Here is a 17,558-nt window from a genome sequence, read left to right on the forward strand (position 1 = left end):
TAAGTTAATTTTTTATATATTTCAACAACATAGTGAACATTACAAACAAATTTAGAATTAATTAGAAATCAAATTTATTTTGTATTATAAAAGTAAAAGTTCCCACCACCGGAGTTGTAATTGACAGTCGGTTGTAAATTTTTAGTGTTTTTGTCAAAATTTTGATAAAGTTGGTATATTCTATTCCGGAACCTTTTTTGTCGGCCGGAATTCTTTCCCCGTTTTACCGGTTTGTTCCCTGTAATTTTTATTTTCTTCTATTATTAATTATTCTATTTTTACGAGTAAATATGTATAGAAGTAATTGTCATGTACTATTGTAACTTTAGAGTTACTACCTCGAGCTGTGAAACCAGGTGGGTGTTCAGGTCCACTATAACTCTGCGAGCTTACAGCGCCTCTTACGCTGTTAGAATTATTGCTGGAAACAGGGGTACTGACAGAATTTCCTGATCCGTCAACAGTTGGGAAACTCCCAGCGCCATTTATGCCGCCAGAGTTACTGCTTGGAGCAGTGACACCGGGTGAGTTGCTTGGTCCGCTAACAATACTCTGTGAGTTGACTGCGCCCCTTATGTTGGTAGAATTATTTGTTAAAGTAGGGGTACTATCAGAATCTCCTGGTCCGTCAATAGTTTGGAGACTGCCAGCGCCATTTACGCTGTCATAATTATTGTTTGGAGCAGTGAAACTAGGTGGGTTGTCTGTTCCGCTAACAACACTTTGAGAGTTTACAGCGCCCCTTACACTGTCATAATTATTGGTTGGAGCAGTGAAACCAGGTGAGTGGCCTGGACCGAAACCATAAAGGTTGCTTGGAACGCTGAAACTATGAGGGTTGCCTGGAACGCTGAAACCATAAAGGTTGCTTGGAACGCCGAAACCGTGAGGGTTAGGTAGAACGCCAAAACTGTAAGAGTCCCCTGAAACGCCGAAGCCGTAAGGGTTGCTTGAAACGCCGAAACCGTGAGAGTTGCTTGGAACGCCGAAGCCGTGAGAGTAGCTTGAACCGCTGAAGCCGTGAGAGTTGCTTGGAACGCCGAAGCCGTGAGGGTTAGCTGAAATGTTGAAACTATGAAAGGTGTCTTGAGCGCCGAATTCAGGTGTATTATGAACTTCAGTTATTTCGCCAGAGTTATTGCTTGAACTATTGACTTTACTGAGGTCCACTGGACTGTCAATGTCCTGAGCATTACTTGAAGAACTAGTATCGCCAAAATTATTGCCATGATTGCGCAGATTGATGTTTTCAACGGATGAAATCCTCAGGTTCTTCAAATTTTGCTGATTCTGCAAATGTTTGTTTAAAGCTTCTTCAATCTCTTGACGGGTAGCCGGATTGGTTCGCGGTTGTTGGTTCTGAGTGAAGCCTGGAATTTTACTTTCCTCGTAGATGCCTTAAACAAAGTATTATGTAACATTAATTTTAAGTTGCACTGGCACACATAATATTAATAATATTTTGATACATCATGACAAATTGACAGAGATTTTCATTTTATATTTATACAGACTTTTAAGTAAATTAGTTTAAGAAAAAGATTGAGACGTATTTTAATAGAGAAATTTATATATTATCTAATTACCATTTTCTTGCTCCGTATCGCCCAACAAAAAATCCTCTTCATCCGTTGACATCAGTAAATCTTCCTCATTAAAATTATAAATATCGTTTGACATGCTAAATAATTAAATATCACTCAATTATAGGAATTAAATTAATTAAATTAAATATAAATTATCACTCATAGACACTTATTTTAATTTTAATCTCCTTTATCCTTTAACACTTTTTCAAACTTTACTGTTTATTATTTTTTGTTACTATGACACCAGTAAAAAATTTTCGATATTCACTTTTTTAAAATTCTATAGTTAACTTAACAGTTGCAAATTTTCATGTAAATTCACTTCTATTTGTACGTACAAATTGTAGATTTTGAAATAATAAATTTGTTATTAATATAGTTATATTTATATATCTTTACCGACTGCTCATGTAATAAATTCGAAACCTATATTTTATTTACTTTTTCTTTCATTTGTTTATTTGTTATTGATATCATCATTATTATTATTGTGATAATTCAATTTGATATTACGTTAGTAATATTTCAAACCTATTATTATTAATTTTTTTATATTTATTAAATAAAAATTGACCATGGATGACAAAAAAGTAAAGTTATCATATGCAAAAAATCGACAGCCCTACCGTAAGCGCAGTACTAAAAAAAGGATGAAAATGTACGTATATTTATATATTATTGTAAATTGTAAATTATAGTCTTTCTGATACGTTATTTTATGACTTCCCTTAAAAAATTTTTATAATCTGTCTTGATACGGTAAGATACATCTGTATTTGTGTATTTACTTTAGTTGTGTATTTACTTTATTCAAGGTCGCTTTAAAATCAAATGTTATTATTTATTACAGTAACATAAAATTAATTAACACGTACGGTTACATATTTTATACATTTTTAACTTCCCGCTAAGAAAATCGAAGATTTTCGAAAAATCGGTAAGTTATTGTTTTTACCCCGTTTTGCAAAAATCGAGTTTTCAACAGATCTCGACGTTTTGAGGCCTTAAAAATCTTCCCTGACCCTTCCCGCGATGGTGTCTGTATGTCTGTATGTATGTATGTATGTATGTATGTATGTGTGTGTGTGTGTGTGTGTGTGTTTTTTTTTTTTTTTTTTTTTTTATAGAGGAGATAAAATACATTTACGTATACCAGGACGAGATGTCTGTCCTGGTTATGTCGGACTCGGAAGTCAATATTATTGACAACAATACCGACTAAACATCCTCCTCTCTTCTTTCCCTATAGACGTTACAGGGAAGACTGGATCGGAACCGCGTTAGCATTACTTCAATCCAGTCCGTGCTGCGTCTTGCGACGCCTACTTCTTGATTACTGGTTACAGATCCCTTTCTGTGGTTTTCGTTTTTAGAACGCGCTGCGCGTAGGCTGCGACAGCTGACCAGTTATCTTCTGTTTTAAGCATATAGGTTACTGAGCTTTCCGGAGAAAGCGTGGTGCCTATAATTTCTTCTGTGCTGCTTCTGTAGTCCTTCCACCGTACACACTTGAAGAAAGTGTGTTCGGCGTCGTCGATTTTGTCCGGGCAGTATTTGCACATCGGCGTGTCCTGTAGCCCCATCCTTCCTTTTAGCGTCATGGAGTTTCACCCTTTTGAACGCAAGTAAGTCGATAGGTGCGGCTCCCGCTATGACCAATATAGCCGCTTCGGAAACCGTACGGTAGGCACAGGCTACTCTGAGAGCACCCCGCCGCTGCACCGCTGCCATTTTACGCCGGTATGTCTTCTGCTTCAGGATGTGAGCCCATATCTCCGCTCCGTAAAGCAGTACAGAGTGGACTACCTCAAGCAGGACTCTCCTCTTTTTGGTTCTTGGTCCCGTAGTGTTCGTCATAATTCTTGCTAGGCCAGACACCGTCTTGCTGGCCTTCTGGCATGCAATATCGAGGTGTTCGCGGAAAGACAGTTTCTCGTCTATCGTTACCCCCAGATAGCGCAGGGCCCTTGTTGACGTTAATGTTGTTCCTCCCATGTCCACAGCGAATGGTTTTGGGAACCATTTTTGACGAGTCAGAACAACCATCTCGGTTTTGTGCTTGGCGAGTTTCAGGTGGTGTTTATCGAGCCAAGTCTCGACGGCATCAATGGTTTCCCGAACTAATAGTTCGGCCTCCTCTACGCTGTTTACTATTATCGTGGCTGCGACGTCGTCTGCAAAGCCCGTTAGTTCCACCTGCTTTGGCAACGGGATTTCAAGAAGCTCGTCGTAGTCCGCGTTCCATAGATCAGGCACCATTATTGAGCCTTGCGGCACGCCAGCCGTTATGGCGTATTCTTGTGGGCCTTCCGTGGTTTCTGCTATTAGCTTTCTTTCATCCAGGTAGTTGTCGACTAGTGCCAGATTCTCTGGCTCCACTTCAAATTTGTGCTCCAGGGCGTCCAAAATATCTCCCCAATTTGCGCTGTTAAAGGCGTTTTTTATGTCTAGTGTGAGGACAAGACACACCTTGCGGGCTTTGAGGCTACCAGTCCATGCTTCTCTCGCTGTTCCTACGACTTGTTGCAATGCGCCGATTGTTGACCGTCCTTTCCGGAAGCCGTGTTGGTTTGCGGAAAAGCCTCCAGCACGATCGATGTCGTTTCGTAGTCTTCCCTGTATAAGCTCTTCGAGCAATTTCCCAGCAATGTCCAGCATGCAAAGTGGTCTGAACGACGAAGGTGTTACAGGGCCACCTTTGCCTTTATCTAGCAGAACTAATCTCTGCCGCTTCCAGACCGCGGGAAACGTGCCAGTTGCCAAGCATGCGTTGTAGGTGTTCAGGAGTATGTCTGGGTGTTCCAGGGCTACAGTCTTGATCACTAATGCTGGGATGCCATCAGGACCTGGTGCCTTTCCTGTCTTGAGGCTCTTCGCTGCATCCTGTAACTCCTTGGTTGTGAAAAAAGTTACATTGTTTTTCACATACTGTCTTCTTTCCCTTGGTTAGTGTTTGGGGAACAACTCCGCTACGATGCTGCTCATTAAGGCAGGTGGTTTCGGCGCTTCTGGTGAAGCCTTTCCAAGTCGTTTGGTAACAATTTGGTAGGCTTTACCCCAGATGTCTTTATCAAGGTCGTTACAGATCTCTTGCCACAGTTTCGCTTTGCTTGCTTTGATTGCACGGTTTAAGTTCTTTTTAGCCTGCTTATACTCGCTCGAAAGTAGATCTTGATTGGGAGAGCGTTTCGCAGCTCTCGTTGCTAGCCGACGTAGTTGGTGGCATTTTTTCCGGAGTTCTGCTATGTCTGGTGACCACCAATACGCCGGCCTGTGGAAACTCCGATTTTTCAGCCGCGGCATAGAAGCGTCACATGCGGCAGCAATCTCCTTCATCGTGTTTAGCACTGCCTTTTCCGTCTCGCTGCCGGTATCTGGAGTCGGATTGTTCGGAAGAATAGTCCAGCTTCTTGCAAGTGAAGCTCGCAGTGCCTCCGAATCAAGCCTCCTGACATTCCACTTCCGCTTAGAAAAGTCGCGTTGTGAAACCGGGGCAAGTTCCAGTCCAACTTTGAATGTCACGAATTGGTGATCACTGCCGCTGTATTCTTCGGATACAGTCCAGTCTTCGATCATGTTGGCCGTCCTTGGAGTCGCCAACGAAATGTCGAGGATGGATTCCTGGTATCCTGGTCTTCTAAAGGTCGTGGTGCTCCCGGTATTCAGCACTATGAGGTCGAGCTTAGCCGCGACGTCGGCGACCTCGTTGCCTCTGGTGTCAGAGAAAGCAGCACCCCACTCGGCCGATTTAGCGTTGAAGTCTCCGGCTACGATGACTTCGCCGTCGAACTTAGTAATCGCATCTTCTATACTTGCCAGTTTCTGTCGGAACACACTAATCCCTTCGTTCGGTGAGAGATAGACGCTCATGAAGTAGGTTGTGGGGGTTTGAATCCAGACAAAACCTGCTCCACTTCCGCTGTTGTTGGCAGTAACGTTCTTTGTGTTTACAATCCAAATTGCTGCCGTACCAGTTTTGTCTGTGAACCATGTTTTGCCTTCGATGTTCAGGTATTGCTCGCAGATAAAGCAGACGTCAATCTTGTCTTCGAAGACACGTTGGCGCAGCAGGTTTTGCGCTAAGGCGCACCTATTCAGGTTGCCTTGTAGTATGCGTGTCATTTTTGACCTTTCGTGGCTTCTGCTAGTGCTGTGCGGAATGCCTTGCAAGCTCCGGTACCAGGAATATGGCATAGACCGTCTTTGGCATCTTTGTCCGGAGTGCAAAGGAAGCAGCTTGGCTTCTCAGTGCAGTTTAGGGCCTTATGATTTTTCCGCCACATTTGTAGCAGCACATGCTTCTATCTGGTCCCGCACACTGTTGTGTGTGGTGTCTGAACCCGAGACATTTAAAGCAGCGGGTTACTTTCGCAACTTGGCGTATACGACAGTTTACCCAGCCGATCTTTATACGGGCCTTGTTGAGGGCCTTAGTCGCATTTGTTTCGTCGATCTCGCAGAAGGCTGCTCGATTACCTCGTGGTGTGGGTTTTGTCAAATTCACCCGTTTGATCTCTAGGCTGTCATTGAATTCACGTTTTAGTGCTTCACGGACTTCGCTCTCGGTAGAGATTTCATCGAGGTCAAGGATCTCGATCGTTGTTGTTGGTGTTAGCGTCTTGACAGTGCCGATGTTTGCAGTGGCTGACTTTACTGCATCGGTGAAAGCCTTGCTGTCCTCGGTCTTTCGAGCCATTTCGAGGAGAACGCCTCCGTGCCTCGTCCTTTTAATAGACCTTATGTCTACTCCAGTCTCTGTTGGGCTAACCTTGGCCTTGATTTCCTTGAGGAGATCGGCGTATGTTCGCCCTTCAGCTGGTTGGACAAGCACAGCCTTTGTTCTTGTCTTTTTCCTTCTCGGTTTTTTTGAGCCGCCCTCACTTAGCTGGTTTTGGGCTTCAGTAGTTTTTGCCCCTGGCTCCTGTTCTCTTTCCTTCTTTTTCTTTTGCCGAGTCACCTTTATCCAGGTATTATCCCGGGCTGTCTTTTTCTGTGCTGGCTTGTCCGTTTCAGAAGAAGGGCTGGGCGTAGACAGCGGCCTCTTCTTTTCGTTCTCTTTTCCGTGCTGTGTTCTCTCAGGAGTGACCAAAAACGCTTGTGGTTTTGTGGTCGTCTCCGGAGATGTTTGCGTGGTTGTCGCCGACATCGATGCTGGTTTGTTGGCCAACTTATATGCCGTGGCAATGGACGCTACTAGTTTTCTGAGTTCATGATGAAGATTTCTCTTGTCCTTTATGAACTCAGTCAACTCTTCGATCTTGCTACCGAGCCGTTCCATTGGCGATTGTTGGCCGGTGACAGTCGGTAGAGAGTTGATCCTCCCTCGATATGTGTTAGTGTTGACGGGAGCAACAGGTCTTCCACTTTTTGGAGGAGCGCCTGTTTGCTGTGCGTCTACTTCCATCTGAGCTGTTTCTGTCCTCCCTGTAGCATTGCTAGCATTGCTAGACGGCAGAGCCATGGGGTCCACTCCGCTGTTCAAACGGTCGCTTGATAACGACGAGTTCAGGCCCGTTTGTACGCCTTCCCTCGCCGGTACTGAGGTATCCCTCCTCTGCACCGTAGACGATGTTTGAAATACTTCTGACATTCCATATCATCTTTTGCTAGGTTTTGGTCCGCCCCGAGTATTTTATTTCCTCGGTACCCGACGTATCTGGCGCGCAGGTATGCCGAGTATTCCCCTATCCGCCACCTGGGGAGGCGCCCGATGCGGGACCCAGCAAACCCGATACGAGGTGTGTGTGTGTGTGTGTGTGTGTGTGTGTGTGTGTGTGTGTGTGTGTGTGGATGTAAAGCTCTTATAACTTTTGATTGGCTCAACCGATTTAATTGAAACTGGTTGCATTCGAAAGAGCTTCACTGAACTTAGATTTCCTGTAGACTAGAACCGATTCGGACCGGTAGATTCCAAGAAATATCAATAAAACTGAGAAAAAATTTTTTCAAAAGTGGTTTTTGGAATAACTTTTAAACGGCTGTATCGATCAATTCCAAAACTAATCAGCTCTTAAGATCGAAAAATCACGTCGATTGCCGTCGGGCCAGTCAAAATCGGTTGATTCGTTCGTGAGATATCGTTGACGAAAAATAAAAAACGGCAAAAGTGTATTATTTCAAATAACTCGTAAAATTCATGTCGGATCGATTTTTGTGTAATGGATTATTTTGTTAACCTTGAAATACTGCGTCGATCGCCGCAAATTGCATCATAATCGGTTGATTGGTTCGCGAGATATCCTTGACGAAAAAAGCAAAAAAATGGCAAAAAAGTGTATTTTTTCAAATAACTCGTAAAATTCAAGTCAGATCGATTTTTGTGTAATTGATTATTTTGTTAAACTTAAAATACTGCGTCGATCGCCGCAAACTGCATCAGAATCGGTTGATTCGTTCGCGAGATATCGTTGACGAAAAAAGCGAAAAAATGGCAAAAAAGTGTATTTTTTCAAATAACTCGTAAAATTCATGTCGGATCGATTTTTGTGTAAAAAATTATTTTGTTAACCATGAAATACCACGTCGATCGCCGCAAACGGCATCAAAATCAGTTAATTCGTTCGTGAGATATCGTTGACGAAAAAAATTCGAAAAAATTGATTTTTTAAGAAAAAATCCAAAATTTCATATCCGATTAATTTGTGTTCACACAATGTTTATAGGACTTAAAAAAATACAGTGATTGCTGCCAACCGCGTGGATATCGGTTGACTCATTCTAAAGTTTATGGTAGCTTGAACATTTAAAAAATACGGTTTCATCAAACTTCTGTTAGACTTTTGACCTCGAAGAGCTTATAAGCATCGACCAGTTTTATTTTCGAGCTTAGAGAGCTCAAAATAATACAAAAATCAAATTTTTATTTAGTAAATTATATAGATATTTAACTTTTGTACTTCAGTCTTCATAACGCAATTTTTAAAAATTTTTGGACTGCAAAACTTTCAAACTTCCCACTACAAAAGTTTTTTTTTTTTTTTATGATGTTGTCATCATTATAATCCTTCATGTAGAACTTTTTCTTAGTTTTAACTTCCCGCTAAAAAAATCAAAGATTTTAAAAAATCGAGAAGTTATTGTATTCACCCCGTTTTGCAAAAATCGAGTTTTCATCGGATCTCGACGTTTGAAGGTCACAAGAAGCTTCCCTGACTGTCCTCGCGAGGTTGTCACCATGTCTGTATGTGTGTGTGTGTGTGTGTGTGTGTGTGTGTGTGTGTGTGTGTGTGTGTGTGTGTGTGTGTGTGTGTGTGTGTGTGTGTGTGTGTGTGTGTGTGTGTGTGTGTGTGTGTGTGTCGATAAGCTTAAAAATGACGCGTTAGATAACATTCAAGCGCTTAGCGGGAAGTTGCACGGATGGCCTTTAGGTCAACTGTTTTCCTAATTTTTTAGTCATAGAAATTGCGTTTGTTCAATCACGTGAACAAAATCTTGATTCGCGATTCCTTTGTATTTCTTAGATTGACCAACAACCGTATGAAGAAACAATCGACTGAGAGTATAGACGAAGAAGGTAAGGAAATTATAGATTTGTCAAATGTTTCTTTTTCACCGGTATCTCCACAAATTTATTCATCAAGTAATGAAGATCACAATGTTGATGTGCAATCAAGTGTTTCTTCTTTATCTTCATTACTCACTTCATCTTGTAATGTTGCTGAAGATAACGAACAGAGTCATGATGAATACCTTAATAACCCAACAATAAATCAAAATGCTGATGTTGGTGAAACAATAATAGAAGAAGATTGCGATATCAAAGCTGAAAATAAGATTCCAAATTTTCATACTGAAAAATCGGAAGATACATTAACCAGTATGAAAAGTACAGCCTTGTCTGCTACAGCTATTGTTTTATCAACCTTTATTCCTATTAATTTGTGGTCGCCATACGTGATTGATAATATTACACAAATAGGCAAAAAACTTTATCTTGAAAGCTTCTTAAGCCTTAGTAAAAATTCGAATATTGGTCTCAAAGAAAGGTTTTTAAAACCATTTGAGCTGATTAAAACTATTGAAATAGCCGCGCAATGTATGGCAACTTTTGAAATAGTGCAGGAAACTTGCGGAGAAAATATTTTACAAATTATTTGTGGCGAACAGTACTTATCTTTTTCAAAAATTATTTTGAATATTTGCTGTAATCAAAAAGCAGCAATTTTGAATATAAATCGACGCTCAGTCGCGATTCTTTCTAGATTTGAGAAATATTACTTATTTGACCCAGAAGGTCGTAATAAAAATGGTATAACTTGTTTTCCTCGATTAAATATCTTCACTAATATACCAACTCTAATCAATTGGATAACAGATAATTATTACATTTCTCCGGAGTTAACCAATCCTGACATGAATAATTCGTACTCTTTTTCTATGATCAGAGTCACTAAATTTATTGTTGATGGTTATTCATGTAATATGAATTCTTTGAAAGTAGTAAATGCTTTGAAGAAAAATTTTTATTCACATTTCTTACTGCCAAAAAGTTCAAGTGAAAATGGTGAAAGAATTGATTTAAATAAAAAAAATTATACTTCAACTTTTTCCTCTTCTACGGATGAAAATCTTTCAAATAAACCATCAAATGATTCCATCAAAGATCCAAAGACAGATTTCGAAGACATTTGTGAAGAGGATGCAAATAATGACATAAATGAATATTTATCTGATTCAATTGAAAATGTTAATGATTATAAATCCAATCTCGAATTTATGTTTTCCTCTTGTACTGTAGCTGATCATGAAAACATAAATGATAATCAAAAATCTTCGACAGAAACTCAGTCAGATTTTTCAAAAATCAAACCTTATGATATTATTCGAGGCAATATAAATCAAGCCGATAAAAAATTCAATAATTCAGCTGGTAAACAGTGCACTGCGATGGCTGCTTCTGCCGTAGTGATGGCAACGTTCTTACCTATAAAAACTTGGAAATCAGATCATATTGACCGTATCCTCGAGATCGGAAATAATCTTTACGAGATTAGTATGCGTATGCGTCCCAATGCTCCTGTTGTATGTGGAGCTAATGATAAAGATTATCTAGAAGGATCGGAACTGCATACTGAAGTTTCAATTGATCCATCTTTTACTATAAATTTTATGATAGAAGATACATTTTATGGTAAATGTTTCAGCGTTTCAGAAGATGCAGATTTTCAGCCGTTACAACAAAGGCTTGAAATATTGGTAGGAAAGAATATTGGAGCTATATTAACTATGAATAATCTAACAGTCTCCATTATTTCACACGAAGAATTTTATTACCTGTTTGATTCACACAGTAGAGATGAAGTGGGCCGTGTAACCAGTTCTAATGGCAAATCATGTGTTTGCTGTTTTGAAGACCTAGAGCAATTACATATGATGTTACTCAATAATATGTATATTGTCAATGAAAATGGCGTTAGTGACGTTGAAAATATGCGTATGAATGCATACGCTATATCAACAATTAAAGTGACTTCTTTTAACGTGAATGGCAAAGAAAATCAAATGTCTGATTGTCTTCTAAATCAAACATTTGATATATTTGCATCATTTATGACTAACAAAACTTCTGAATCAATGAAGCATTTATCACATCAAGATCCGCCTCCTAAAACCCGTCTACTTTAAATAATAAAAGAGCTTCATCATCAAATAGTCCCAAAAATCAAAAAGAAGAAAAAAGGCGAGGAATTCGGTTACGTAGTTCGCTTGTGAGTGACAAGCATACAAAACTGATTTTACATAACAAATATGTAAACACGGAAGTAAATACATGTTTCTACGAGCATCGCCTAAATTCGTTCAATAATTGCTGTCGTAGCTTAGAATGTAAAACCAAATTACATTGGACCAATTATGAATGGTTTACAATGTACTTTGTTGTACGAATGTTCTGCGTGTGGCTACGAATTTACAGTTCTGAGTGAACCTGAAGCAAATAATATTGCCAGTACTAATGATAGTATCGTATTAGGTTGTATAAGTAGCGGAATTGGTTTCTATCAGTTGGAAAGCTTATTGACTGCTGCAGATTTACCATGTCACAATGCTAATTCATACTCTGTGGCAGAAACAGTTGTTGGTGAATATATCATTAAGACAGCATTAAAGTCGATGTCTGATGCAGCAAAAGAATCTGTTGAAAGAGCAAAAGCTGAAGGCCGTGTTACTAAAGATGGTATTCCTTTTACATCTACAATTACAGATGGCACTTATCCAAAGAGAGTTTATGAATCGGGATTGTATAATTCTTCTTCCGGAGCAGCAGTTGTTATTGATAAATTTACGAATAAAGTTCTTGATTGTGGAGTAGCTAATAAAAGATGTTCACAGTGCCAATTTGGAAAACAAGGTTATCATCTTTGTTGGCTTAACTTTGCTGCCAGCCTCCCTTCAACAAAAATAGAATCATCTATTTTATTAGAATTATTTCAGACTAGTTATGAAAAGTATGGATTAATATATAAAACATTAATAAGTGATGGTGACAGTAGTGTATACCAATTACTCATTGATTTTAATGTTTATGGTCTGTATAATATTACTGTCGAAAAAATAGAGTGTGTGAATCACCTGCTTCGTCGTTTAGCAAAAAATCTTCTAGGTCTTTTGAAAATGAGTCAATTAAAGAACGAAGTCAGTCTAAAAGAAGCTATTACTGATGCTGGAGTAATATCTTCAAAAGCTATACGAGCAGCATCTCGTTATTTGAATTCCACGAATGACAGCTATGAAAGTAAAATTAAACGTATGCAAGAAGACTTAGAAAATATTCCGTATCACGCTTTTGGTCAACATCAAAATTGTCACCAATATTACTGTGATAAAAAACCAGAGACCAACAGTGTTGTGAAATTATCAGAATTGAAGATTTGGAATATTATATTTGCACATTATAATAGATGTATAGCTCTTCCGAAAGATGTATTAATGAACGGAAGTAATAACCCAGCAGAATGCATAAATAATGTTATTGCTTCAAAAATTGGAGGTAAACGGACTGATCCTTGCAAATTAGGTGGATACAGTATACGAGTAGCATACGCAGTTATACAATTCAACAGTAAAACTGCTATGAAAGATATATACAAAGTTTGGGAAAAAGATATTCCTCAAAGGATATTGACATTAGAAGAAAGAAGGAAAAAAAAAGTCGAGTATAATAAGCGTCAATATCATGAAAAAGGATATCGAAGACGATATCACAAAAATAAGTATACCGGACAAGATTGCTATTATGGGCCAAGCGCTGGTATTGTAATTACTCCTGAACAATACGAAAAATTATTGAAAAGTCACAAAAAAAAATTGACACAGTTAATAAACGAACGCGTTCCGATAGAACGTAATACTGTAGATCAAGCAAAGTCGGAGTTATGGCATAAAACTCGTCGTTTACTATTAACTGCGTCAAATTTCAAGGATGCATGTAAATCACAAACTGATAAAACTAAAAATGATGTGGTAAAAAAAATTTTATATCCATCACATAATACCATGCATCCAGCTTTGTTGTACGGCCGAAATAATGAAGCAAATGCCCTCGATAGACTTGAGGAGAATGAAGACATATTAATAGAACCTTGTGGCCTATTCATTGATGATACTATTCCAGGATTCGGAGCTTCGCCAGACGGATTAGTTGGCAAAGATGGAATAGTAGAAACCAAATGTCCCTACACGTTGAGAGATACAGAGCCTCTGGAAGCTATAAAAAAAGGCGGCGCTTATTCGAAAGAACATTTTGAAAATAATGACCCGTATAAGCTTAGGACAAGTAGTCGTTACTACTATCAAATTCAAGGCCAATTACATATCACTAAGAGAAAATGGTGTATTTTATCAATCTGGACACCTAAAGCTTCACACAATTTAACAATACAATACGATGAAAATTTTTGGAAAACAAAAATGTATCCTCGTTTATATGAATTTTATTGGAAGTACTTAGTACCAGAACTATTGCATCCAAAGTTAATTTATAAATCCAAAGGTTCTGACAAACAAAGTGAAGAAACAGAAAAAACTCAGGAACTTCCAAAAGTTTATGATCAAGTTAATGAGCCATTGCAACAGTTTTTTTACGGTGATAAAAGAATACAGCAATGGTTTTCTTTATCTCCTATCGTTCGTCAGCGTACAACTGAACCAAATACTGAAAACTGTAAAACAACAATAACGATCAAAATAAACCTGATGAATCAGGTGATGTGAATAGTAGTACAACTGTCAACGACAATGATACCATCAACATTGACAATGATAATGATGATGATTACGATGACGATTGCTTACTCGATGATTATGGTCTCGGCGAAAGTTCATCATTTGAAGAATTAGTCAACGATTTCTTTGAATATATATATGATGAAGATAATAGAAATTCAACAGATATTCTTCAATAAAAAAATATATAAACTATCAATGGGTCATAGATTTAACAAGATCATGATGACCTTCAATTGAATTTTGAATAAAGATAAACGTTTGTATACCTGTTAAAAATGTGGTAATTGTGTCGAAAAGAACGTATAATCCTCAACGTATATTTGTGACTGATATCATGAGTATATTGCAGTCAACATTAAGTTTGCGATTGATAGTTCATGTGTACTCTAGTCAGCATTAATTTTGCGACTGATACCGCGAGTATAAATGGTCAGCATTCATTTGCGACTGATAATACATGTGTATTTTAGTCAGCATTAATTTTGCGACTGATACCGCGAGTATATATAGTCTGTATTAATTTGCGACTGAAAACATGAGTATGTTACAGTCAGTCTTAAGTTTGCAATTAATATTGTGAATGAATTGTAATTAACATTGATTTTAAAACAGATCCTTTTCCAAGGTAAGTACGCATCTCATTTTTTGTAACAGTAGATCATAATAAATATTTTTGGGGCGTAAATTAATTTGTAAAAAATTTAATTCAACAATAATAATTTGTTAAGAAGCATAAGAAAAAAAAAGTAAATTCAGACGTTTTTAAAAATTTATTATTTAGAAAAAACAAACACGTTGCAGTAAATTTTTTTCAAAATCCGACATCCACCTCCTCGACTGGTACGCCCTGGAAACTGATAGTTTGTATTGTGTAAAGTTGGCATCTAAAATTAAAAAATACAAACTATCAGGCAAACGGATGCGGAAATAGTATATTACATACCTAGGCCAGTAAAATAAGAAAAGTCTCAGATCACATGTAATTGTTGACCGAGGCGAAGCCGAGGTTGACAAACATGTGATTTGAGGCTTTCTTATTTACTGGCCAAGGTGTGTATACTATTTTTCTGCTCGACGTAGCCGGAATGTGGCAATTTTGTTTAGCGCAGCGGCCAGAAAGTTGCCACTTTCCGGCCGGAGGGCAGAAAAAATTTAAACATAGATTTATAATCATTTCTTCGGAACGTTTTTTCTAGACCGTACCCACAATGTCGTTGAGTGAACCCATCACCGCTAACATCCCACGTTAAGAAGATCGATCTTAAAAGTTGCTGCACTTTAACTGCCCGTCCATCGATCGAAAAGCGAGCAAAATCTGTATAAACTACAAATTTGATTGTAAATGTTGAAGAATTGTAATAGAATGAAATTAAAAACAGATATAAAGAAAATAATACTAGATGTAGTGAGAGAATAAAAAGAAATAATTTAAATGAAAATGTATCATCAAACGATTGACTCAATTGCAAGCAATTATTTCCATTCTCAAGTTATTTATCCGTTTCAGGTCATTGTGAGTCGATTCAGACGCTCCTTATTTGATGATAAAAATTCCCCGCACACCCACACTTAAAAATTTTCTATCAGCTGACCCAGCGCAGGCGTTGACAAAAAAAAAAGTACTCCTGAGAGTGAAGTTATTTATCCGTTTCAGGTCATTTTGAGTCGATTCAGACGCTCCTTATTTGATGATAAAAAAATTCCCCGCGCACCCACACTTAGAAAATTGTTCACTAACTTACCCGGCGCAGGCGTTGACCAAAAAAAAAAGTACTCCTGAGAGTCAAGTTATTTATCCGTTTCAGATCATTTTGAGTCGATTCAGACGCTCCTTATTTGATGATAAAAACTTCCCCGCACAAACACACTTAGAAATTTCCTATCAGCTGACCCAGCGCAGGCGTTTAGCAAAAGAAAGAAGTACTCCTGAAAGTCGTTATTTATCCGTTTCAGGTCATTTTGAGTCGATTCAGATGCTCCTTATTTGATGATAAAAAAATTCCCCGCGCACACACACTTAGAAAATTGTTCACTAACTTACCCGGCGCAGGCGTTGACCAAAAAGTACTCCTGAGAGTCAAGTTATTTATCCGTTCCAGGTCATTTTGAGTCGATTGAGACGCTACTGATTTGATGATAAAAACGTCCCCGCACACCCACACTTAGAAAATTTTCTATCAGCTGACCCAGCGCAGGCGTTGACCAAAATAAAAAAGTACTCCTGAGAGTTAAGTTATTTATTCGTTTCAGGCCATTTTGAGTCGATCCAGACACTCCTCATTTTATGATAAAAAATTTCCTGCACACTTACACTTAGAAATTTTACATGAATTCTATGATTTATTTTATTCTCTTGCAATAGTGTGAAGTTGCTATTTAATTTTCCCGCGACAACGTTCATGTGTTTCACGTTCGCTTTGTAAACACAATATGTCGGTTGTTTACAAACGTCAAACTGTGTTGTGAAAACTTTTTTACGATATTTTGGCTACATATGAAGAATTTATGCTTGTAAGTTATTTTTACTTATTCTCTATGCTTTTATAATATGAATTACGTTTAATTTTTTACACCTTATTCCCTAATTATTTTACAATTAATTATTGGCGTGAAACACGGAAAATGACATTTCACAGTCAATAAGAACGTTATATTTTTAATTCATATTTATGATGTTTTCCGGTGTAAAACATGTTTTAAATTGTAATATAAATTTTTCTAATTCATACGGAAGCATAAAAATAAACAATTACATTATTTATACCTGTTTCATTTGAATTTTAATCTCTCGAAAATTCAAACTTTTTTTAGTACCTATTTCGGCCGCCAGGCGGCGCCACATATTCTTTAAAAAGTGGGGGGCCCCCCTTAGAGAATGGCCTTAAGAAATTAAGAATCTAGATGCGTAATGGTCTATGATTGAATTAGGAAATTAAAGATAGATGCGCAATGGTCTAAAATTGAGTTAAGAAATTAAGAAGATAGATGCGTAATGGTCTAAAAGTGAGTTAAGAAATTAAGAAGATAGATGCGTAATGGTCTAAAATTGAGTTAAGAAATTAAGAAGATAGATGCGTAATGATCTATGTTTAAAAGAATTTAATGATATTTAGTTGTAAGTTTTGGCAAGTGCCTGCGTAGGTGAGAGGTTCTCACAATTTAGTGATTGATAGGTTAATTTTAAGGGCAATATTTTAAGAAATTTTGTTAGAATTAAATTGTTTATATTGAATAAATAATTGAATTGTAAATTGTTAATAATTGTTTCTCAGCATTACTTTTACAGCCTTTCTCAACTTCTCACGACCCGATCTTTCCTTCTCATGCTCCCCGGTTTCTGGGACACCAAGTATAAAATCCCAATGGCGCCCTTTTCAAAGAGGAAAGGGGTGACCAATTGGACAGGGCTAACCACCCCGTTACAATGAAAATAGGCATCTTGCGTTTTTGAGTTTTTTGAATAATTCGTCAATTTTACTGTAATTTTAGGTGTAGGATATTCGAACACTAAACGTGAATTCAACATTAGTTGAGAGTAAATATTGGACATTTTTAGCAACGTTGTTAGATGGAAAAAATCTTATATTCATGCTTAAACTCAAATTCAGTATCCGTATATTACCGGCTATAATTTTCATATTGAACGCTTAGCGGCATTTTCTTCTCAGATAAGGATAATATTGCACATACTCTGCAGACATTAACCCAGCTGAGTAAAAGGATGTCTAATCTTTATTTATCCAT

The 17,558-nt window shown here is 37.9% G+C and overlaps 1 protein-coding gene and 1 long non-coding RNA gene across 2 annotated transcripts; one reads left to right on the forward strand and one right to left on the reverse strand.

Annotated features, from left to right (window-relative positions):
* On the reverse strand, window positions 1–2,484 carry LOC123264633 (protein rtoA-like). The gene is made up of 3 exons (XM_044728030.1): window positions 1,587–2,484; window positions 339–1,397; window positions 1–238 (listed from the first exon to the last, which is right to left on the reverse strand). The coding sequence occupies exons 1-3, from the start codon at window positions 1,678–1,680 to the stop codon at window positions 75–77; spliced, it is 1,317 nt and encodes a 438-aa protein (XP_044583965.1). The 5' UTR covers window positions 1,681–2,484; the 3' UTR covers window positions 1–74.
* Window positions 2,485–14,341: 11,857 nt separating this feature from the next.
* On the forward strand, window positions 14,342–15,878 carry LOC123265562. The gene is made up of 2 exons (XR_006509596.1): window positions 14,342–14,439; window positions 15,011–15,878. It is a non-coding gene; the product is annotated as an uncharacterized LOC123265562 (long non-coding RNA).
* The last annotated feature ends 1,680 nt before the right edge of the window (window positions 15,879–17,558 follow it).

Source organism: Cotesia glomerata, linkage group LG5 (genome assembly GCF_020080835.1).
Source record: "Cotesia glomerata isolate CgM1 linkage group LG5, MPM_Cglom_v2.3, whole genome shotgun sequence".
Taxonomy (NCBI): Eukaryota; Metazoa; Arthropoda; class Insecta; order Hymenoptera; family Braconidae; genus Cotesia; species Cotesia glomerata.